A 25,299-nucleotide genomic window follows, 5' to 3' on the forward strand; every position below is an offset into this window, starting at 1 on the left:
CTTCCCTGCGTAGTGTGGCGTTTCATTGGGCTTACGTTGGAAAGGGGTGTGTCTTTAACGTAATTGCTCTGATCCGGACGTTCTTTGGACTGCGGACTCGTGCAAGTGGATAAAGCTGCGAAGGATACTTGTATTCTGCAGATTAAAGCAGGTATGTGCGAAACTGCACAAAAGCAGCAATACGCATATCGTGTATTTAACTTCCTCGAATTCTCATATCTGCAAAGCAGCCAGATTACATGAACGGTGAAGGTTATGCTTCGCTGCAAAAACTTCGTGCTATAATCAAAGCGATATGATTATAGCACGCACCAACCGGAGACTCAGCACACTTTGTCTGAAATATATTTATAGACGTCAGTTCAGCTCTCAGTTGCCCTGTAATTATTTCCAAAGTAAGTAGGTTTACTGACTCGCAAAATAGCGTGGTGTATTCCTGTTATTGCATTTGGTAATATAGTTGTAAAGTTGGCAGTTAATCATGATTGCTAATAGTACATGGCTGTAATTTATCAACTCTTCGGTGTAGGTTACTGTGGGTAGGCTACTAGCTACGTATGCCTGTAGAAAGCTGGCCGAGTGCTGTCTTATTCATAGTATTACGCTGACGTTACTTGAATTGCTGGGCGCCATATTGTACAGATAGACTAAACGGTCACTAACACGTTATCCATTTCACTGTTCACCTTTTTTCGAAAATGGTCATAACGTGTGTCATTTATCATTGCCATAATAAATCCGGTGGTGACAAGAGTAGGCAGTTGCGTTTTTACAGAATCCCAGTGGTGAGAGAATGAAGGCGAAAATACGAGGCGTTTAAGCCAAGCCAGGAGGAATTTATGGCTAGCCAGAATAAACCGGAAAGATTTCCAGCCTTCACAAAGTAGCAGAGTGTGTTCTGATCACTTCATTCAAGGTAAAATCCATATCAAATGAATGCCAGTGTTGACAACTAACGTTAACGTTAGTATCACGCTAATAAAGCAGGGTAACATTAGCTGGCTGATTAACGTTAGTTTGCGTTCGCCAATTTACGTTAACGTTAGCAGAGAGAGTTCCTTAAATGAGCACACTGGCCACTCTGCTAGTAATCTAAATGTGTTGTAATATTAATCAGCCACCTCAGCTACATTCATGATACATCTAATTTATTTCCAGGGAAACCAGCTTACCTTCACAATAGCACTCATCCTGACTGGGCCCCCTCTGTTAACATCGGGGTAGAAACATCCAGCCACTGTCATAGCAAATGCAACAGGGACAGAAACGGTCTGAGAAGATATCAGCGTGCAAAAGCTAGAAGTGCACCAACATGGCAAGATGAGTGCAATGCAGCAGAGGCCCTACTACATCTTGACAGATGTAAACACTGATCGTGTTCACCAAGTAATTCATAATCACAGTTTGTGATGCTAGGTGGACCGGAGTGGCAATTGTCAAGTTTCGTACAATATGGCCGCGGTTCGTTTTGAGTGACGTCATGTAATACTGTGATTAGTGGAGTGACAGCTCTCTGGCTATTTTTGTAGTCATGCAGCTGCGATTTAACGTACTCACTAACGTTTTGCTTGTGTAAGCTATAGAGGAAGAATGAAACAAACCATGCTGTGGAAAGATTCTGACAAACATGTTCAATACATTTATATGTTTTTCCCTAATCTGAAGCAAGCAAGACAATGGCTCTGACCCAAGTTTCGTCCAACAAATGCTGCGGGGGGTTCCAAAAGGTGTTTGAGCATGACAGGTACGTTGCAAAGCGGAAGTCGGACAGATCATAATGGTATTCATTGTAGTTTGAATCAAATTGACATTGGATATCTATAATGTCAGTGCCGTCCACTCACTAGATCTCATGGCAAACTTCAACGACTTTTGCGCAGAATTCCAGTGCTCTGTCGTAGACAATGGAACATACCGTGAATCCTCAAATTGTGTCAGGGGTCTTTTATTTACTTAGGCTGCACAAAGCACAGGCCTTTATTTGGGGCAGGCTTGGATTCGAGGCAGGCCTTTATTTCTTATTAGGCTTCTGGTGTAGAATTTTATTCTTAGAAATAAAGTAAAAAGCTACACTTAAAGTGGGCCAACACTGTTCAACACTTCCTGTAACCGTTCAGAAATCAATGTGTAGGCTAATCAGGAAACACCGTTTGGTAAGTCATAGTGTCAGTCTTAACAGACTTAGTTTATTGCAAATATTCTCAAACACAATAAATCACATGCAAGTCCAGAATCCATAAAATAACAACTTCCCAGACACGCCTTCATGAACAATAACAAATTAGCGTAGATAACAGCAAGTTAAGGATCTTTTTTCCCTAAAGTGCGTTTTATTGTGAGACATGCGTTATAGAAAGGCTATCAAAAGATTTTCGCTTTGGGTTGAGATTTAATTTACTTTTGGACTGTTTGATTCTATTGCTAAATGTTGGGACTGATGGGCACTGAAATCTGGGGGATATTTGATGGTTCACTGTTACGTTTTATGTAGTTGAAAGAGTGTCTGTTTATTGCGAGCCAAGGCAGCCGCTTTCATTCATTCATTCATTGAACGTGCGCTGTGCTGTAAATACATGGAAACCTTATTGCGTAGCCAAGTAGCCTAAATTGAGTTAATTTTTTATTTTTCATGATTTACTTTTTATTAAATTCGTAGGCTGGAATGCCTCGCGGCAACAATTGTGTTTAAATGTATACTGCTTCAGCCTTTGGCCAGCTACTTAGAAGGGGGCGGCAAGCGACTGGTAGCTTGAGAGCAACGTGTTGGAGACCCATGGTGTAGGACAACGACTTTTCATTGGCAACAGTATTAAATAACCCAACAATATAAAATATTAAGAAGAGCTCTTTCATTTCATTGAGTTAAATCGAAACAATGTCTTCTAGTGCTCATGGACTGATAGCCCTACTGGTAGGCAATATTACCCCGGCTTGTATTTGGGGGCCTTTATTTGTCCGAATCGGTAACGCCCCCGGCTAGTATCCGAGGCCCGGCTTCATTAGAATCCCGGACACAATTTGAGGATTTACTGTACAACTCAATTGCTAGGAATCCATAAAAGCTTAACGTTCACAACAGATATTATCGACAATTTAATATTTAAACTGCGAGTATAAATGTTCAATTGTCTATAAACTTCGCATGCGTAAGCTTTGCTTATGGAAGGAATAATTGTATTAACTGATCTTCTGATGGATTTTTTCAGCTCTGAATTGAAATGCAGAATGAAGTTCGGCATCTATCTCCCACCAAAAGCGGAAAGTTCTAAGTGTCCCGTGCTATACTGGCTGTCCGGTGAGTTAAGTCAACTTTAGCTTTCCACTGTTGCGTCCGAGTTATAGAAAGGAGGTTGGATTCTTCTATTTTGCTTCAAGGAATGTCATTGCTTTGTTAAAAATCGCTTTGTGTCCATAGGTCAATTCTGGGTCTCCTGAAAGAATATTGCTCTGGGCCCCCATTTTCTTCATTAATTAAATTGTTTGTTTAAACGAATGGCATATTTACTTACTCTAGGGAGGGCAATGGAGCTTAAAAACGTAGACGGCAGTGTGTGCATGTGAGCTCAATACATTCATCACAGAAATCAAAGTGTATTCACTATTTTAACGTCACTGCATTGGTGATGAAACCTACTAGTGCTAGTGTGTTGTTGTTAGCCTTTATTCATCACAATTATATGAGACCATACGGTGTCGCTAGCATAAGCCAATAGCACCAGCCCAGAAAATAGATTACATTTTTTGGTTGTTCTGCCTGCTTATACTTGTTAGCCCATGCCCCTCTGCATTTTAGGAGAGCCAGTTAGTCCCGTAACTTATGCTGGCAAGCCAATGATTATGTCAGCCTAACGTTAGTACATAATGGAGCAGTCGGCCAGTGTACATAAATGCAGAACAAAAGCCCAGTGCATCGATTTCAAAATGTGAAAGGGTACATTTCTGGAGCAGTTCTGTTTAAAAAAAAAAAAAAATCCTTGACGCCCCTTTTGTTAAATATAAAAACACTTTCTTTGTTTATTCAGGCTTAACGAGTAAAGGATTTTTAATCTTAACGAAGTGAGTGCCTTGGATTCTTTATAACATTGCTCATGAATTGTACCAAAGATTTCCCAATGGATTTATTGGGCTTTAATTACAGTTATAACCAAAACTCATTTTGTTAATACTCTGGTTCACTAGTCCAGAATATTCAGCATCTGGGATACTGTATATGAGTTTGGGAGTTGAAGGGTGCTTGTGTTCTTCTGAGGTATGAAGTCATTTCAAATGCAGGGCTGTAGTACCCAGTTGTTTAGGGAAACACAATGTGGAAATTCTGGGCCATCCTGGCTGATATTGTTTTTGATATTGGTCATATTGGCCTATTCCAGTACATCCTTGTTTTACATATACTGCACAAATGGAAACTGCAAACAAGTTTCCACCTTTGAATTTCATGATTACAGATGCCGGCTTACAAAGGAATAATGTAACAAATTTTATTTACGCAAAAAATATTTCAGGGTGTTTATTTTACAGCAGAGAAGATGATTCTCGAGAGGTACTGATGGTACTGATGTTCAGAGACTGTTTAGGCTATCCCATCAGCATGATATTTTCATTATAAGTCCAGCATCAGCTGCAGATCAAACATGGCCCTCTCTGGTCACATTGGTAATGATGGCAGCGTAGGACCACGAGAGATGTCCAGTTGGTGCATGCGTGTCTGTGTGACATATCCATTGCTGCCATGTCTCTTTCCGGTTAGGGCTGACGTGTACGGAGCAGAACTTCATCACCAAGGCTGGCTGTCAGCAGGCTGCTTCTGAGCATGGCCTCATCATCGTCGCCCCCGATACCAGCCCCCGTATGTGAGACCTCGCCCTCTGCTCTGTGAAAGTCTTTTCTCAGTCATAATGTTCACCATCCTCCAGCAGGAAAACTGATGACATATCTACACCTTGATACGCAGTGGAGCAGCAAAATGTTTTGTTTCCTAGAGATGATGAAATGGAAATGGCAAAGGTGATGTCGACACACTGTCTAGTAGGAACTTTCTGGCTATAGGTTCTAGAGCTTCTAGGTATCAGCCAGGAAGTAGCCAGACAGTGTCAGCAAATCACCACCATTGTTGTTCTTGTGGTTGTTCCCAACTTACTTAATGATTGCCTGAGCCGCTCTCTTTGCTATCAGTGAGGTCACATCACAACAGCTGTATTGTGCCTGCTGTTTCCTGGGAAACTTGAAGGTGATCCCTGCACTGAAGTGTGGAATTGGCAGTGGATTTTCTGTAGAGATGTGACCATGCCCCTGGTCACATGCCCCTCTCTGGTCTCCAGGTGGCTGTAATATTGAGGGGGAGGATGAGAGCTGGGACTTTGGCACAGGTGCAGGTTTTTACGTCAACGCCACCAACGAGCCCTGGAAAACCAACTACCGCATGTACGCCTACGTCACAGAGGAGGTGGGGCCTTGTCTCTGCAGTTGGCTTACAAGTCACGATGTTACCTAGCGACCAAGAGTGTGCAGTTTCTGTGGGAAGTAATGTCTGTGGGGTAGTTCTAACAAATAGGGGTGCACAGAAGAGAAATCCACACCATAAGAGGAATTCCCATCAATAACTAATATTTCAGTGGCCATATTGGCCGATGGTAATACCTCCCAGCAGAACTGCAAGCTCCAATTGTGCACAGTCATGGAAATGGTAGACGAGCACAGACATGAGTTTGGCTGGTAAAAAGTATGAAAAATATAATAAACAAAGTTCAGATTAGTATGATTAGGCTATTAGCTATTAACCTTATGACCCCAGTACTGTCCCTACTAACAAACATAAACTTCTCCTTTTCCCCGGCACTCTCTCTTTCAGCTCCCTCGTCTGATCAACTCTCACTTCCCTGCCGACCCGGAGAAGATGTCCATCTCTGGGCACTCTATGGGGGGTCATGGTGCACTGATCTGTGCCCTGAAGAATCCTGGGAAATACAAGGCAGGTGTGGTGTTTCTAAGGGCGGGGGGGTGAGCGGGAGACGTTTCTAAAGCAGGGGTGCACAACAAGGATTTCAGGATTTTGTGCCGACTTCTAGTCTTAATTATTGAATTGACTCAACCGTATCTTACCCAACATATGTACCGGCTACAGCTGCAGATTGCAAGTGTATCGTAATGATTTTACTGTGCTCATGTACAGGCTTGAACCAGGGTAATTTATAGAGCTGTCAGCAAATTCAAGACAAGACAAGTCAAGTCAAGTCATATTTTTGACTACCGTCAACCAAAGTGCTGTACAATTTCTAATGAATATATATGTAAAAAATAAAAACAGTGAAAAACTAAATCCACAGTATAAAGCAATTGGTTGGAACAAAAACCAGCACGCAGACCGGCTCTCAAGGACCGGAGTTGTGCACCCATGCTCTTAAGCCACATATTTGTGCTTTTAGAATAGAACTGTCTGTGCATACAGCTCATTGGGAGCTGTACACACTATAGCCTTGATAGTGATGTAATCATGCCAGGCTGCAGACTGATCAGTTAATCCAACCATAAACGGTGACAGATGGGCGTTGCTTTGCGAACTCTTTGTGTGAGAACCTTGTATTATTATTATTTTTTGGCTAAGCCCAGATGTTACAATATATGACATTACATTCTATTTAGCAGACGCTTTTATCCAAAGCAACATAAAAATCTGTGCGTAAAAAAAAGTACATATCAAGGTTGTTAGAACAAATTACAATTCACAAAGAATGAGTTTTCCAGCCATGAACAATACTTCCAGTACACATGGCAAATAGGCCAAGTCAGTAAACAATGCAAATCCAATATAGATACAGTGCAACTGCAACAGTCCTAGATTAGACTACAAAGTAATGTAGCTTGGGTTTTGTTCCTTGGGAGTTGTTGCTTGGGAATATCTTCTTAAAGGAACTGTGTATTCCACAGATGCACAAAGCAGCCTTTCTATTTCAGTTTCTACTGGAGTTCTGCTGACGGAAAATACACAGGATAAGAATGAACACGGCATGTAGGCTGTCTGTTGTCTATCACATTGATGCAGTCTTCAAAGATTTAAAAGTTTTTCATTTAGAATGCCCCAACTAAGCACATCATAGAACCAGCGTTTCGAGTTTTGTTTTTACATCATCCTGGTTTTTTTTTATAGTTTCATTTTTATTGTTTTTTTTCTCTATTCAGTTCGGCTACCAAGTTTTCTGACAGATAGAGTTGTTGTTGTTATTATGTTGCTGATGAAAGCTCTGTTCTTTCTCCCACCAGTCTGTGTCTGCCTTTGCCCCCATCTGTAACCCCATGGAGTGCCCCTGGGGCCAGAAGGCGTTCGGTGGATACCTGGGCTCTGACAAGACTGCTTGGGAGGTAGGAAAACCAGGGGAGGATATTCCAACAATGAGAATGGCCCACACGTGTTTGGACATTCCACATCTGGACTAAATAAATCAATGGGGGCTACAAATATTTTCTAACGTTATTTTTTTGGGGTAAATGAACGGTTGGAAATCTCAAATTTGCCCTTTTCTACAGGCACACTAATGCAGAAAACAAAAAGATTAACAAGACCAAATTTATATTTAAAAAAAAAAGGGTGCCGAAGACTTTTGCAGAGTACTGTAAAATGTCAGCTCCAAGAGTCCAGGTGAAAACGATCCAACAGATAACACCTAGCTACCCTGGGTAAAATTTCTAACCTACCACTCAGGTAATGTAGCAGCATTTAATTCTTCCAAGAACTAGGCGCCAAATGAAGTAATGTCATCAGTAATAACTATCTACAGTAGGTACTACTGGTGGCTAGATTCATTGAAGGTAAGCAGAAAATCCAATACCTGTCCAGCGGAAACAATGTGAGCTTTGCGTCCGTCTTCACCAACACCTGCTCCCGAAACTCACGCCACCTTCTGAATTGTACATCGATGTTTATTCTAGTTTTAGAATAAACATTATTTTTTAAACTTTTTGGCATTACATAGCACCAAAGAAGGTGGTTTGTTCACCATTGGTGAAACTTTCTTTCTCAAAGCATCTACAGTAGCTATGTGTACTGATAAATATGAACGCACAAGGTAAATCTCTTTCTTGTGAACCAGCTTTTGTTTATAAAAAAAAAAGAAAGAAGAAAAGAAAAAAGAGCCAAATCTCTCGTTTTTGTTTTCAAACCCCTGGCATTAAAACACAGAATTTGGGGTAGTGTGTATGGTGCTGGATGTTCAGCTGCTCTTTCTATGCCTGCTACCATGACCGTTTCCCGATATCTTTCTCTAAAAAGTGTTGCCAACTGCAGCTTTAAATGGCTGTTGATAAACAATTTTGCAGCAGTACTATGGTTAGGTTGCTGGCTTGGATGTCTCAGGCTCAATTTCCTGGGGTGGCAGTGTAGCGCACTGGGCAGGGAACTGACTATGAAACTCCATGGTTGTGTGTGATTCTCAGGCCGAGCGCTGCTATTGTACCCTTGAGCAAGGTACCTGCTGTACAAATGGATTGTATGTAAGCTGGCATTTTGGTTCTTTGGCGGCAGGCTTACGATGCCACGGTTCTGGCTGGCTCCTACTCCGGTCCCCAGCTTGACATCCTCATTGACCAGGGTCGTGATGACCAGTTCCTCTCTGCTAGGCAGCTGCTGCCAGACACCCTGATTGCTGCCTGCACTGATAAGAAGATCCCTGTGGTTTTCCGTTTGCAGCAGGTGAGAGCTGGAGAAATAGAATAGCTGTGATTTTTAGCTGCTGATGCACCAGTGGAGTTCTTGCACAAAAAACATTTTTATCAAAGCACGAAACCAGTGATAACACAATTATGGCTAATGGTAATGGTCTGCATTTATATAGCGTCTTCATCCAAAGCGCTGTTCAATTGATGTTTCCCATTCACCCATTCACAAACACACACACGCGCACACACACACACACACACACACACACACACACACACACCAACGGCAATTGGCTGCCATTGACACCAACCACTTGGTCAGGAGCATTTGAGGGTTAGGTGTCTTGCTCAGGGAAACTTGGACACACCCAGGGCGGGATCAAACCGGCAACCCTCCCGCTGCCAGACGACTGAGCCAATGTCACTCCCGCACATTGAGGGATACTAGTCTCACACCAAACGAGTTTCCCTGAATGTAAACCGTTATCAATATATTATGGGTATATGTATTTCAAATTTGTATTTAGGTTATTGGGCATTTCGACTTTAAATGAATTAAATACTCCGTTTCATAAATGTTTGGGTTTAATACCGACTCAGACAAATGCAAGCAGTTTATGCCATTTGGGTTTTCTCTTTTCTTATTGCCGGTTTATTTTCTTATTTCTTGGCTTCGTAATTGCTTGAGTCATTGGCAAAACTGTTAGCAAAAATGACAGACTCCAAAGGCACTCAAAAGCCTAGAATCAACACTAGATGCTGAACGCTTTCTTATACCTGCATGAAAGCGATTGAGTACACGACTATTGAGACACAGCTAAGAAACCAACTGTTGAATTACTTTTGGTCCCCTAAAATTGAGACCAAATACATATTTATACATATATATGTATAAAAATGGATGCTATATATATTCTTTAAATGCTATATAAATACCCTCAAATTAAAGGTGCCACTGCACTTTAACTTCTTTTTCATCGTTTCATTTCAAATCTAAATAAACAGAAACAGTATCGCTGTCCAAATATTTCCGGACTGCGCCGTATTTCTGGTGAAATATGATGAGAGGAAATGACATCAAATGCCTCAGAGAGATGTGATGTATTTAGTATTGATGTTTTGTTCTCCAGGGCTACGATCACAGCTACTTTTTCATCTTCTCCTTTATCAACGATCACATCAAGCACCACAGCAAGTACCTGAACGCGTGATGTCATGGTCAGGTGGCCGCCCTTTTTAGTGCCTTCGTTGCATTGCCGATCTCCACGACAACGATTGCAACATCAGTGAAGGCGGAAGAGTTTGAGGGACTGCTGATGAGCACCAAGGGCTCTAGAATGCACTCAACCTGGCCCATGGCCATATTTCCTCATTGAACTCTGAGTGCCCATTTGCTGAGAGTAGTGATTTGATTGGATGAAAATGAACACAATTACATAGTCCTCTTTGCCTACCACCAAAATTGCCTGGAAAATATGTGCTCCTAAATAAAACTTGGTGATTGCATAATACTGTGTGGTGTCATTTCCCTGTTCTACAACCGGTAGTTTAAGTAGGACATAGTCCGTTTTGCACATGGCCAGGGCAAAACTGGTAGTTCTGGATATAAGTGCCAAATAAATACAAGGTCAGTGCATGATCCTCTACTCTCCAGAAAATGGACACAACAACATTTGAGCTTTATACAAATCATGGTTTTACTGTTACACATATGTCCTCTGCAGTATTTACAGTCATTAAGGCAATGGTTTGTAACATGCATTTTAAATCACAAGTCCTTATGAAACATATCTATACCTAAGTCACAGGAATAAAACGTATAACAAGTCAACAGTATTTATTTTACAGTGAAAATGGAAGCATAAATGCAAAACCCTTAATTTAAGAAATAACATTAATTCCACCTATAAAGACCCACAGTCCAAATATAAACATAAAAAAACACTTTTGAGATTGAGCAGTTGAACCTTGAATTGCAGTTTTACAAATGTATCGGCTTATTCTTGTAGTTTGTTCAATGACAAGTGAATTGTTAGATGAGATTGAATCATTTATGTCAGTTGCCAAAGATAAAAACATTGTAAAATATGGTTCAGCTGAACCAATGAGAACTTGGGTCTGAAATTTAGATGAACTTTTGCTGGAAAAAGGCATTTAAGGTAAATGACTATACCTCACAGAAATGTTTACATTTTCAAATATTTAAAACATAAACATCTTAAGTTATGCTACAGTGTATTCTTTAATCAATTTTGGACACATCCTTATATACATAACCTTATTGAGCTCGTTTAATTTATTTTTCTTCTACCTTGCTTATCTCCCAAAAGCAGGAGTGAGGCTGTATTTCATCCACATACTGTTCAGGGACCACTTTTCCTTACCCTTGCCATTTTTACTCCCCTGCTGAACCTTTCTGCCTTTTAACCAATGCACATTCTACAAAACCATTATTCAGTATTTAGCTGTTAATTTGTGAGGCTGGTGTGTTCATATGGAAATGTTGTTCTCTCCCTGAGATGAACTGCATGAGACACTCCCACTTAAGTAATGACCGTACCTTGTTTGAACACTAGATGGTGACAGTGGCAATTATAGTTTTGTTAGAGCTGACATGGAAACACATTAATATTGTCCTCTTTGACGAATGTTATTGGACTGTTTGATAAAACCTGATTATAAATCCATAACAGAATTGTTGCAAAACAGGCATCAATAATTGTGATGCTGTATTAATATGCAAGTTAGTAATAGTGAAATAAGAAAATAAAATTCATTTCTAGAACTACTTGCACAAACCTTCATCACATTACAAGACCATTTCACCACTATCAATTTAACCTAAATCATAATTATTTGAACATACAATATTATTAACAAGGTAACTCAATTTCCATAATGGACTGAGCACTACCTTACTCAGTGTATTTTATAAAGGTAATTTATAAAAGATTTTTAAATGTTTTTTTGTTTTTATTTTTGCCAACTGACAAATCTGTTTTCTGAAAAACAAAAAAATCTGCTGCTGAATCTCAAAAGTGGCTCAAGCTTTATTTATAAAAATCTCACTTCCCAATACCCCACAAGTGTACAAGCACACAGACGTACATGCACACACTCTCTCTCTTTCTCTTTCTCTCTCTCTCTCTCTCTCTCTCTCTCTCTCTCTCTCTCTCTCTCTCTCTCTCTCACACACACACACACACACACACACACACACATACTGTAGTCTTGTGATATCTGAATGTTGTTCTGCTTAGTGTGTGGTAAGATGGATACAATCCATACACAGGCACCTGTCAGTTAAGTAAATTCCCTCTCCCCCACATATAGGTTACACTAGCTGAGGTACAGTACACTTCTCCTCCATCTCAAAGTCCTTTGAGCAAAGGCTGGGTAGTTTCAATTAAGCTGCTGTGCTTTACTATCCTGTAGGAACATCCTGTATTACGGCAGAAGTTAAACAGGGCTGGGCTTGGTAAGTACTTTGATGGAAGAGGTGGGAACGGTGTTGTTGGGACCACAGGGGATAGCCTCTGTGTTTCAATAATGAACCACCCTGTGGCCTAGACTGCAGAAATGTAGTGTTACGCTGGGGCATGAAAAAGAAAACAACAACATTACATTCATTAACACATGGCACCTGACACTGAACATGTCTGTAATGTTCGCATGTTGATGATGGTTTTATGCATGATAATTAATTATGCCGAACACATGCGAGTGTCAGGCTCTAGACACACTTGGATAACATCCTGGTGAAGCAAAAAGTCACTGCAACTATTAAAATCAGCATTGGTGTCTGAGTAGGACGTCAAACTGGCGGTCTGTCTGTATGTGCGCCTGTCTGTACGCCTGTCTGTGCATCTGTCTGTACACCTATCTGTACCTACTTTATTCAGCCGCTCACAGACTGCTCTGTGCTGTGCTGCTCGGACAGTAAGAGTAGGTTGGTTCAGCAAATAAAATACTGACATGTGCAAACTGCCCTTAATATGTCATCTGTCACCCTCTCTCTCACACACACATACACACACACACAAATACACTGGCATGCAGTCCCACACACATAGACATTCCAAAACAATAAAAATACTTGTTAACAACTACCCCTTGCTTTACTGCACTCCAACTCCCATGAGCAGAACAGCATAACACCACTGCAGTTGGTCAAGAAGCACCCAAATTCATGGCATTCCCTCAGCACTGTAGCTATGCAGTACTGGATGTCTAAACATCTCTGAAAGTTTGTTACCTGTTAGCTGGGGGGCCAAAATAATTAAAAACATTTAACCTCACAGAAAAAAGCACTACACCTATCAAAATATATTAACCTGTATTCTAGGAAAAAAAATAGGTTTTCTTACATTGTATACAGTAGTTACATCATTCATCCAGCTGGATGAATGCATAATAAATAAATATAAATATAATTAAGGAAGATCTGAGCAATATACAGGATTCATTATGGTCATAAACTCGAGGCCAGTGTTGAGGATATTTCCCTCTGGTAAACCAGAAACTATACTCTACATCCAAGTTAAATCTGAAACAATTACAGTGAGTGCTTGAACATGTTACCAATATGCTACTGTGTAAAGAAAATACAGCTTTAAAATGTGGCGCACGCATTCGTTCACTTTGGCTATAAACATTTGAATAAAAACACTTTTTCTGTCTCTGTCTGCCCTCAGGTGAACAGGGCCTGTCTGGTGCATGTCTCATCCACCAGAGCTTGGACAGTGGTGAACACTTTTAGCAAGCCTTTCTCCTCCAGAATGTGATGGGGCAGACACAACTTGTCCTACAGAAAAGGGAAAAAGACAGAAAGAGACAGGCAGCCAGAGACAGAGGGAGAGCAGTAGAAAAAAAACAATTAAAAAACATGGCACAAGTAATAAAACCATGAGAATGTAAGACGGCGATACAGTGTGTGTGTGTGTGTGTGTGTGTAAGATCGATACAGTAGAGAGAGAACCTTGTGCTCTCAGTGCCTGTGCAGCACAGTACCTGTCACGACATCCCAGAGATAGAAAGAGATCCCAGAGATAGAAAGAAAGTACCGGAAAACTATTTTGTGACTATTTCAGGTCAGACAAACATGAATACCTAACATCAGTACAAACCCTCTGTGGTTCTTTCTGTACATTAAAACACTTACCACATACATGTAGGACTGCCAAAACCTGTCAGTATGCATTCGCCTAACAGCTGTGTTACATCCTGCTCTTCCAAGTTTTAAGACCAGTGTTACCATGGCAGCAGAGGCAAAGTCAGGCCCAGCCAGTGTAATCAATACAGTTTTCCTGCGACTGCCTTTGACGACAAGCACCTGCAATGGACATTGTGAACACAGGCGCCCTCCGGTGGACACAGGCCCATGTTTGTCTACTATTTCACTTGGGTGATATGGGTGTTTGATAACATTTTTCATTAAATAAATGAAATAATAATTTAAAAGATGTGTTTTACGTTTACTCGGGTTCCTTTGGCTAATATTACATTTTGTCTAAAGATCTGAAACCATTCAATGTGAGAATTTTTATTTATTTATTTATTTATGTACATTTATTAGATATACAATATGTTGTATATTTTGCACTGCATGAGCAGTGTTTGGTGTCACCGGTGTGAATATCAGTGGAAAGTGTATGAGATTCAGTAATTTATCTGCCAGTGGATCTAGGCCCACAGTTTGGAAAGCACTTGCAGGACATTCCCAGCACAGGAGAAGAACTGTACACGGACCAGCTCAGAATAAAGCAAAGATCGAGTAGAAATGCAAAGGTTCCATTTATTCAGTGTGCAATTGAAAGTATCCAGATATACAATCATAAAAAATGCCAGCATCACAAAAAGGATCTGTGCTGATTGTGGGTTAAGCTGAGATGGGGGAGTGGACAGATAGCGTACAATAACCAGGTTGATCTGCCGTGGCTACCAGCATTTAAAGAGTAACCAGTTAATCGCAAAAAAGGAGGTAAAAGTGTTCTGCCGCAGGGGTCACATTTGGGTGGACACATACAGGGAATATCACAAAAAAATGGTTCCTGGAAGTAGCATGGTCCTCAGCAGAAATAAATAAATATTTTCAATTTACAAATAATGCTAATGCTTATATTTCATAAATTATACAATTTGACTTCCAACTTTGGACTTTAGATTTCAGTGGAGTCATGACCACTGTAATCTATGACATATTTATATGATACAAAATACATGTCTGATATACAGACAGTACATGATACTTGGTGGACATGCGTCTATGGCCTAGTGTGTGAAATTGCCATTGTACTGCAGCCTGTAGTGGGAGTTGACTAAGGTGTCAAGCCCTTTTATTGCAGACGGTGGCCCACAGGCAGAGTGAGATCATATTAGTCCTTGAGATGGAAAAGGGGTTGGGAACCCCCTGGTCTAGTGTACAGTACCACACAGCGAAATGTAAGAAGATTTCCAGATCAGTTAGTTTCATTAGTCTGTGCTGGAAAACATATCATCCACAGAGCATGATGCTCAAAAACAGGAACAAACCGGTTTCGTCTAGCCCATGGAGACTGTGTTAACTCTGAGTCTGTGGGAGAGTCCTCACTCTGTTTCTGCACAACATCACGCCAGGATCAACCAACCAAAAGACAGGGCTGCCTTACAGGGCGTTGTCAGAGCAACCAAAAACACTCGTGTTTATAACGAGGAGGGAAGTTATGTCCTGCAGGTGAACAGCATACATTCACAATATCTAAGCCCTTAATATGTCGTCTGTCAAGAATTATGTACAGCAGCTAAAGACCTTCTAATTCATCAATTGCTATCAAATAACGTAACACTTCAACATTGTACAATTAAAAAATCTATATAAAAGGTCTTCATAAAAAGGAAATTCTAATTAGTGCAGAGCTACAATCCCAAACAGGACTGAATGTGAGTATATCTCCAAGCCATAATATTCTGGAAAGAAGTGGCATTCTGGGACAATGAGGATCAGAACAAGCAAATGATCTCATACCCAGTCATGGCACCTCTTAACACTAACCCCCAATGAAAATAGCCAGCATGTGCAATATACAGTGGGCTCCAGAATTATTGGCACCCTTGATAAATATGCACTAAAACTAAAAAATAATAGTTATTGACATAATCTTTATTTTCCAACATGTAAAGTAGTGCGCTTTATTAATGATTCAATGGAATCAACCATAGTCTTACATTTTTCAAATAAAACAAATATTTCCCCAAAAAACAGGTTCCACAATTATTGGCACCCCTGGTGTAATACTTTGTGCAAACACCACTGGCTTTTGACCATTCCTCCATGAAGAACTTTTCAGAATCATTGCTATCCTTGTGATGCCCCCCTCTTCAGTTCAGACCACATGTTTTTCATGGGATTTAAGTCTGGAGACTGAGATGGCCATTGCAGAACATGCTGTTTTTACTTAACCGTTTCTGCGTGGATTTTGACAAATACTTGGACCATCAACCAACAACCAAGACTCGGCTTCCTGACAGAGGCCACCAGAGGGTCCTAGATAGGTTCTTTAGACTGAGATTAACTAAATTAATGCAAAATCATATTGCTGTATTGTAAAAGTATTGTACTGTAAATGCAGCCTTTTTTCTCAATTTCTATTAAGGGTGCCAATAATTCTGGAACCCACTGTATCAAACATTGCACTTACTCTTAGGATTAGACAGTAAAATGCTAATATTACATGTAATATATTAATTAATAAACTATGATCTATTATTAAGGAGATGCCATTCATTTCAGGTTAAAAATGTGCAATAATGGGACCATACATCAATTCTGGAGTTGTGCAGAGTTATGGAACAACCGCATTTGGAGGATTCAGTAAAATACGTCACATTCACTCTATAAATGAGTAGTAACTCTAACAAGTTATTAATCTGCGTTAATATAAGAACTGAGAACAGAACGTGTTGAATTTCTGCTGATTGATTTCATAATGAACAAATAAACTGGCCAATAAGATGTGCAAAATACGCTCATGTGTCCGTGCATGCATGTGTGTGCTGACCATGTTCTTATTGTATAAATATACTGTACATAAATAAAGCTTGGTATCCAAAGGTGTGTGCATGTGCATGTGTGCACGCGTTTGTGCACGTGGTACATTCCTGTCTCTCCCAAAGGAATTGCTAACACCCTCCCCCCATTGCCGCTACCTTGTTAAAACCTTACAGCAATGCTGGGGCAGGGAGAGAAGAAGAGAGGACAAGAGAGGAAGAGGAGGAAGAGGAGGAAGAGGAGGAGTCAGAGCACTGGTAGCTGCTGGGAAGGGGGGAGCAGTGTTAGCTCAGTAGCTCACTCAGACTGTACACCACAAACAGTAGGATCAGACAGGAAAGGTGCAAGAGGCTGGAGCCAATCAGATCCCAGTATCGCCAGGCAGGGGGCGGGGCCTGCACGGCGGTGGCCGCCCCTGCGCTCCCGACCCCGCCCTCTCCGTCAGCTTCTCCCAGCGCCACCAGGGCACGGGCGGTGTTTCGGATGGGCCTCAGGTTCGACTGCAGGACGTCGTACGCTGAGCAGAGGGCGGACTGCCGCGGTCGGGGAAGAGAGGAGGAGGAGGAGGAGAAGTGGAGGAAGAAGAGGAAGGAGATGAAGGAGAGTGGCCATCAGCAGACAGAGGGGAAAAAACAAGACAGGAGATTAAAACACTAGGGAGGAGGGGGCTTCTATCAGCCCTTGAGTAAAGGCAGAGGCAACATCAGCAAAGAGATGGCAACAGCTGCTTTTTGAAAGAGAAGACATAACGCAGAATTATCCGGGCCTTGCAGCATCTGTTCTTCCTTTATTAATAGTGAAAAGGTAGTGGGAAAAATATTTTTTACCTCTATTTCACCCCCAGTATAGAATGCCCAACTTATGTGTGTTCATGCTTATTGCTGCAACGTCCACTGTCAATTCAGGAGCAAGTGGTCAAGCACTCTCTTTTGAAACAGTATCAGTGACGGTTCTTTTTCGCTCTGTAGTCCACCAGTAAAGCTCACACAGACACAGAGTTAATGTGTTAATGTGGAGTTTGAGCAGGGCCAGTGGGTGCCCAGACGAGGTGGTGATGGCTTGCGACAAGATTTCAACTTGCCAACTTGAAATCCCTGTGTTGAACTGGCAATGGCCAATTATTGTGCATCACCCCTTAGGGAGCTATACGGTGAAGATTTTACACTGTATGGCTTCAGCGGTATGAGTTACCCCAGCATCAATCCTAGGTCACACAACTGAGTACAGGTGTAAGCAGAGGTTTGCTTGGAGCAATTGACAACCAGAAATTGACAACTGCTGGTCAACCAACTACCAGTTTTTTTCAAAACAAACGTAGCATGTCAAGCTGGGAGCTGGTCTGAACTGGTCAACCAGCTACCAGCAGTTTCAAACCCAGCTTAAGCCGTCTTTCCCAGCAGGGTTGTCTTCTATAAACGGATGAACATTCGCTTGTCGAAGCTCTAAAGCTCCTTGCTCTTCAGTTGCATTTACATTCTACTTTTTGAGCATGTTTTCAAATGACTCCATTGGCTGTTATTTCTTAATGGACTTGCTGTCAGCATTAGATCATCAGAACTCTGGTGCCATGCAACTGTAACGGCTGTGTACTGTATGTAAGGGTGGGGAACTGATATGCGTGAGCAGGATCACAAATATTTAAGAAATTTCACTCCTGTCAACTTTTCTTGAACAAGTTTGGGGCATTGAAAAGATATATCTCTCTTTCAGAAAGCAAGGGGCCTCATGGAAACATGTAGGGTGGTGGGGAGTGGAGGTGGTTTCTGTTAGTGAAGAGAGGCCAGACCATCACTACGCCAGCATGCATAGAAACATCTAGAAGCAATGCAGAGGCTAGGCACAAGCAAAGCTATTTAAACTGAGCACAAAAAACATACCAACTGTGGACAAACTTACTATGCAATTTACAATGACAGGCAAAGCAGGGGGAATTCTACTGCAACAACAGGACCACAGGGCAGTCTACATTAAGAGCAAAGCTATGGTCCAGTCTACAATAACAGCACAGCTACAGCACAGTCTGCGGTAACACGGACGCTACAGAAAACTGGGCTCCCATCAGACAAGCTCCTGGACATCATTAGACCCTGCAGGCTGGTCAGACTGACCCAATTCACAGGCCTGCATTAGTCACCAGCCACACTTCACACAGTTTAATGGAGGGGGAAGCTGAGTGATGAATCGCCTGTCACTCTTTGTTAAAAGCATTAGTGTCTGTCATTCTCCCTTTATCTCTAAGGAGGGTGTCATGAAGGCCTATTCCAGGGGAAGCTGTTCAGTCCTCTCTGTGCCTGTTGCTCTCTCCGTTGGTACAAATTAGCTCAAAGGGAAAAGTCGACATCACTAATAATCCATCCCTGTAGATTTGGTAGCTTTATTCTCATGTTGATAGTTAAAGGGGAAGTCTTTTATTTTTATTTTATCCCTGATATAACCCCATGCTCAACCGAACTTGATCTCCCTCTGGCAACCCCACCTGCAACCCCATCAGGAGGAAATGGCAGATACGTGACTCCTCCGATTCACGTGACGCCTATTCTCGCTATTTTCCACACAGCAGACGCACCATCAATCATATATTGCCCATGTTGATGGAAGAGAACAAGGTCAGCATATTCTTCATTTATGCACCCGCAGACGCCTGGTCTGACCAGGAGTGGCCGCTATAGAGCAATGAGACCAATGATCGGGCTTTTCCCCCTGATCATTCCCTGCCAATTGCAAACCTCCAGCCATAGCCAGGCAATGGTATGACCGGGACTCGAACAGTAACAGGGCTCAAGTTTTTTCTTGGAACAAGCATCTTTACAGTACAAAGCCCCAAAGACCCTTAAATGGGACTTTTTATGTGCGACATATAGTACTTTAGCCGATAACAAAGAACCCCACACCAAATAATGATGTGAGCAAAGTGTAATGCCTGCCCTTTTTCCCACTGTACAGTAAGGATTCAGAAAATTTAATAAGCTGCAGTTCAGATGAAACTGACACAAGACTTTAAACTTTCAGTTGTGTATTAAGTACTGTGGCTGTGATTTCAGAAATATAGAGAAAATACAGTATCTGTCACTATACAGGGTTCTCCTATTTATATTCCAATGGCATCATCACTTCAAATGGCCTTTTATAGATACAGATATAATATTTGTTTCTGATAGATGAAATACAGGTGACATCTATTATTAGAAAGGTAAGAGAGAAGAGCCCAAACTAGGAGTCTTTTGGAGTCCCCCTTTAACACCTGCTTTATGGCCTGGGTTCTATAGTCTTCCTCTTGGCACAGGAAAAGCTAAGCGATGAACAAAGGGAGGACAAGCCAAGTGAAGGGGGTGATTTCCGCATAGAAAAACCCACCAGCCTGTGAAAAAAATCTCCAGGATCTTCCTTTTGTTAATGATTAGTTGGTGCTCTTCATGGCTGTTTGCCAGGGTTAGACTATTATGGCTGGATCTAAAAAGTTCTAAATAGAATAAAATTGACTAATAATTTGTTTGCAATTAATTTAAGCACTGTATGGATACTACAATTGTGGACACTACAATGTATCTTATGTTTCTCATTTGTTCTGAAGAACAAAAGGTTACAATGCAGAGAAAATGTTGGGAAACCATGAAACCCCAACAGAAGTGCAGAAACTCATCTCTGTATAAATGGCTTAAGTCTGTTTTTAACATTAGGGCTATCTCGTACCTTTCAGATGTTCCTTATAATTCACAGTGAGATATACTAACTGAAGTTTAGGAATAAATGACTCTATAGTCCTGCTGGTTGTGGATCTATTAATAGCCCTTTGAGGAATGACCTTCATTAGCCTGAAATAAACTGCCATTCCTGAGGAGCTCAGCACTGTTAGAACTCCCCTTCCTGTACCACAAGAAGCCCAAAATCCCATGACTGAACCCCTACCCTTTTGTATCAGTACAACACACACTTTCATTTTGCATTTTCTTCAACTTCATCATGATTACAGACACAATGATAGAGTCCATAGATGACTCCTGAGCGATAAGTGAGACTTTCTGCGTGGGCTTGATCCCTGCCGCGGCACATTCTGAGCTGTGCCCTTCTCTATCCCTTCCCTTCTTGCTGTGTAAATAATGCAAAAACTATGAAAGCAGGGTGCTCTCTTTTATTTAGAAAAGCTTTCGCATTTTGTGCAGGGGAGAGAGAGTGTCTTTGTTAGTCCCGTGATTTCTACGCTTTGCAGCTGAGGCATATGATGTGCTCTGCAAAATACACAGGCAGTATGTCAAATGACTATGATGTATGTATTTGCACATATATTTTATATGAAATATGGATTACCTCTGTGCCTATGCCTTCATACACTTTAGCTCATTAGCCTTTTTTAATTTGTAATATGTTTGTGTATTTTCACATCCAGGATTGTGGCATTGAGTCCATACATGGTCATATCCCACTTTAAGCATATCTCTGACATAACTTTTATGTAACATTCTATTAACGTTATTTGAAGGTGGGCCAAGTCTGCTCTGTCGGGAGCCCAGTCTGAAACGGGTCAGACTCAGGTCAAAGAAGCCGAGTCTGAAACGGGTCAGACTCAGGACAAAGAAGCCGAGTCTGAAACAGGTCAGACCCAGGTCAAAGAACAAATAACCACAGTCAAATCTAGGAAAGCCAGAGTCATGGGATGGAAATGGAATTGGTGGGATGAGGTCATCATTCTGGGAGTGGGGTCAGGCTAGTGCTGGGATTAAACACTGGAGCCAATTGGCTGATTCGGTCCAGGTCTTTTCAGGATTCTGACCATGCTCCAGACCCCGCTGTACCCTTCTACACACCAAAAAGAGGCTGTATCATTTTGAGCGGAATTTTGGTTTGAATTTGTCACCTGGTCCAACATAGCTGTCCCAGCACTAGCATCTCCTTAGCACCCCAAAGGCTATAGTGCTATCTCTACAGAGGTTTTACTGAACCTGGATCAGCTAATAACACCACAATTCTGAACCCCCACAATGTGAGCAATTGATCCTGGGTCAGCATTGTGCTCCCTATCTACAGGAAGTATATCACTAACCTCAGGGACGCCCAACTTTCTGCAGGATTCCAGGAAGTTCTCTACGTTCCTCCGGCACTTGGCCATGCTCAGTTTGGGCTGGTTTGGGGTGAAAGTGGGTCACAAGGTCACATGACAAAAATTAAACAAAACCATAAAATCAATTTAAAAATCGTAAAAAATGTAATCCCATAGTGTAATCACCAACTGGACCTATACCAAGAAGGTAACCTAATTGGAACACACCATCTTCCTGAACTACTGTTTCATCAACCCTGAATTATGCTTTGAACCCACCCCAGTATTCAGAGACAAGAATGAAGCTTAACTTGTGAGTCATATGCCTTACTGTACACAGCTAGGCCATCCTAGTCTCTACATCACTTGTAATGTATGATTAACCTGTAATGTTGTCAGTACAGTGCTCTCGGCACAATTCGTTTGTCAGGAGTAAGTGCACAACTCCATTTCCAGAGGGCTGGGGCCTCATTTATAAAATGTCCGTAAGCACATATTTGATCCTAAAATGTATTGATTTCATCATACGGGAAAATTAACACACAGAAAGCTTGACACTATTGTGAAAATGTATTTCCTAGCAGCAGAACACCAATAATCTAATAAATACCAAATAAAGTTCTCACTGAGTGTATAAAATGTATTACATGTGCAAACCCTGCATTATAATACCCCACATTATAATATGAATATTATATTGATATTATAATAAAATATTAATGTATATATGTATATTTTTTATATATTAAGCTCAGCAATGTATAATACTACATGAAATGTACAATACCGCTGTATTATTACTCATTGTGAGCAATGCAGTGAGTATGAAGGCAATGTGAGGAGCAGTTAAAAGCTCCAGTGGGCCACACAACATTAAGGGACTCTGAAAAGCAGCTCTGTCTGTAGGCCTTGCGGGCCCCTGACTCACCACGGCTGGGGAGGGGACGTGGATGCTGAGGACGGAGCGAGGGCGGATGTGGTTGACCAGGTGGCACAGCACCACCCCGTCCATGAGAGAGCCCCCCAGGTCCTCAGACAGCACCATCTTCAGTCTGCTCTCAATGATCTGTAGGGAGTGTCACAGGCCAGTGCATAAGCACAGTGTACACACAGGTAAACACATCCAGCAAGCGTACATATGGAGGGCCAATCAGGATTCCAGCACTGTTTTCTTAGTTTGCCTCTGTCCTACATTTAAATTGTGTGCCCATTACCTCCATTTCATGTCCGTGAAAAAATGTCCCATTTAGAAAATGTCCAAATTTATGCAACCCTAATTCACATATAAACTGACCCAGTTAAATATAGTTGTGAAGAAAGCACATAGAAAAACCACACTCATGGGTAAGCACAGAGACACGTAAACTCAAGCAGGGTCCTTTATCCCCTTTTTTCTCCATGGTGTGTATGTGTGTTTGTGCATACGTGTGTGTGAGTGTGTGTGTGTGTGTGTGTGTGTGTGTGTGTGTGTTGTGTGTGTGTGTGTGTGTCTGCACGTGTGTGCGTGTGTGTGAGTGTGTGTGTGTGTTGTGTGTGTGTGTGTGTGTGCGTGCGCAGCCATTTGTGGTATGGATATAAGCTGATGAGACAGGCAAACCGATGTATTAAGAGAGCAGTGGGGGATTCTGGGAAACTGAGGCCCTCACCTCCCTGAGCTGGCCCATCATCTCCAGCTCCTCACGAAGCTGCTCCATCTTGCGGCGCATGGTGAACTGGGGGTCCGCTGATTCCAGGCTCTTAGAGTTCCGCAGAAACACTGGGAAGCAGAGGACAGTGAGAAACCCACTGCACAGGGAAACCACCCCACCTCACAGAGAAACCACACAAAGACCCTCCTTCCACACCTGATAGTCGCAGGTCACAGACACTCCGCAACCTAATACAACAAACAGTGCAGTCCGTAAGTATTTGGACATTGGTACAATTTCTGTTCTTTTGGCTCTGTGACTATGAAGTTAACAGCATATTCAGTGTTTAAATTCAAAATCCAATGTGCTGGAATACAGAGCCAAAAGTGCAGAAATTGTACCGCTGTCCAAATACTTATAGACCTCACTGTATAGTAGTACTATAATACAGCCGCATGGCAAAGTATGCACAAACACAAACAACCAAGTACAGCATCCAAACATGAGATTAAAACTTTCTTGAGTTTAACAAGCCATCATCCTGAATTGCTGCTCTGTAGCTCAAAATAGATTTGAAACCATGCCTCTGTTCAGCGACCAGAAGGCCCTCAGTGTAGGGAAACTTTCCCTCTGACCACTCAGCCATCCTGACAGGGCACTGACATGGCTTTGTGAGAATGGTTTCAGGGAGCAGCACACTCGAGTGTTCACATATTCAGCTAAGTTTGATGGATTGATGGAGGATGGTTGAGGAGTTACATCCTCTCTCTTACTCTCACTCACAAACTCTCCGTAACTCTGAACCAGAATATATGCGTTAACATAAAAACAAGATAAAATGACAGCCGCGATATACAGATGAAAGCAAGAGGATCAATTCAGAGAGAGAGGGAGAGAGAGAAAGAGTTGAGTTTTTTTTCTGAAGCAGTGCATACGTAGGATAACTGGTTTCCATTGGCTCATTGTTTAATTTTTCAAACATAACTGCTACAAAAATTATGGAACTGAATGAAAATTGAATTCCTGTGTGTCTACTATCTTATGCATTTTCGATGTATCTACTGACACAGACCACACAAAAGCATGAATATTAGCAGTTCTATTGACTCTTTTCATACAGCAACTACACCATGACAGGAGCACGCACACTTAAATCTAAAGGGACAGAAAAAAGGCAGGTGAAACAATTGAAGCTTCCTTTAAAAACAATAAGGTCTACAAGGACTTGTTCAGTAACCGCAGCTGTTGCTGGGCTTTTACAAGCACTTACAACAAATATGTGTCGTGTTACAGTTCCTGTGAATTCAAGCATGAACTAATAAGAGTGGCACTGAGCAAGACAATGTTCCCCCGCCAGTCTGAACTGCTGTCATAGCAACCCTAGGATCTAATGGCCTCTTCCTTGGCCTATGGGCAATGATTCATTTTTTTTTTTAAATGGGCAACATTTTAATTTATTCAGAAACAGGCCAAAATATATTCATTAAATGAGCCTGCCTGAAGATAGGCGCATAAATGCTGAGTGCCATGAACAGTATTTCACAGCTGAGTACACTTTTCCAGCCCTACAGTACCGGCTGTGTCCAGCTGGGGGAGCCCAAGCACAGCCCCACGTGCATCCAATTTCCTGGTATACAGAGCCCTCAAGTTCTGTATATACTAGAGAGGAAGACATACTCAGCTCCTAATAAGGATAAAATCGGGCCTCCTGCAGCAGCTCCTTGTGGGACAGAGCCATTCCTTTTTTTTTAGTGTCGCCCAGATAAAATGAGCCCATTGAGCCACATGGCAGAGAGGAGTATCGCGTAGGGCGAGGGGCCAAGATCAGGCCAGGGTTATCTTTGGAGAAAATCGGAAACAGGATGTGAGTGGCAGAACAAGCCACGGCACGAGAGGGGAAGGGAGAAGGAGAAAAGGAAAAAAGAGATAAAGAAGGAGACTGCACTCATAACCCCTGTGGC

The 25,299-nt window shown here is 41.7% G+C and overlaps 2 protein-coding genes across 10 annotated transcripts in view; one reads left to right on the top strand and one right to left on the bottom strand.

Moving 5' to 3' along the window:
- On the top strand, positions 1–10,158 carry esd (esterase D/formylglutathione hydrolase). Of its 4 annotated transcripts, none has more exons than XM_061235422.1 (9): positions 1–151; positions 1,666–1,744; positions 3,207–3,295; positions 4,748–4,846; positions 5,319–5,443; positions 5,849–5,968; positions 7,258–7,356; positions 8,516–8,683; positions 9,780–10,158. In XM_061235422.1, exons 2-9 carry the CDS (start codon positions 1,677–1,679, stop codon positions 9,858–9,860), a joined length of 849 nt encoding a protein of 282 aa, XP_061091406.1. In that variant the 5' UTR covers positions 1–151; positions 1,666–1,676; the 3' UTR covers positions 9,861–10,158. The 4 variants fall into 4 exon arrangements, with proteins under 4 accessions (XP_061091406.1, XP_061091407.1, XP_061091403.1 ...); XM_061235423.1 differs by having other exon boundaries at positions 33–151; positions 1,670–1,744; XM_061235419.1 differs by lacking the exon at positions 1–151 and adding an exon at positions 158–395.
- A 163-nt stretch (positions 10,159–10,321) lies between these two features.
- The window catches only part of LOC133123997 (leucine-rich repeat and calponin homology domain-containing protein 1-like), a 67,613-nt gene continuing 52,635 nt past the window's right edge, over positions 10,322–25,299 (bottom strand). For 4 of the 6 annotated variants that reach the window (XM_061234769.1, XM_061234767.1, XM_061234766.1 and 1 more), the window contains 4 exons: positions 23,357–23,466; positions 22,639–22,776; positions 21,714–21,791; positions 14,424–17,208 (listed from right to left, as the gene is read on the bottom strand). In XM_061234769.1, coding sequence (XP_061090753.1) covers positions 16,960–17,208; positions 21,714–21,791; positions 22,639–22,776; positions 23,357–23,466 — 575 coding nt within the window. In that variant the 3' untranslated portion in view covers positions 14,424–16,959. Of the gene's footprint in view, positions 13,454–14,423; positions 17,209–21,713; positions 21,792–22,638; positions 22,777–23,356; positions 23,467–25,299 lie in introns of those variants that run through there. The other 2 variants (XM_061234770.1, XM_061234768.1) reach the window with 1 other exon arrangement.

Source organism: Conger conger, chromosome 3, assembly GCF_963514075.1.
Source record: "Conger conger chromosome 3, fConCon1.1, whole genome shotgun sequence".
In the NCBI taxonomy this organism is placed as follows: Eukaryota; Metazoa; Chordata; class Actinopteri; order Anguilliformes; family Congridae; genus Conger; species Conger conger.

Excerpts from the sequence above, each read along its gene's own strand:
- esd (XM_061235419.1), top strand. The coding sequence starts at position 296 with ATGATTATAGCACGCACCAACCGGAGACTCAGCACACTTTGTCTGAAA. Across the intron at positions 1,745-3,206 it reads AAGGTGTTTGAGCATGACAG|CTCTGAATTGAAATGCAGAA; the intron begins GTACGTTGCAAA and ends GGATTTTTTCAG. Across the intron at positions 4,847-5,318 it reads CGCCCCCGATACCAGCCCCC|GTGGCTGTAATATTGAGGGG; the intron begins GTATGTGAGACC and ends TCTGGTCTCCAG.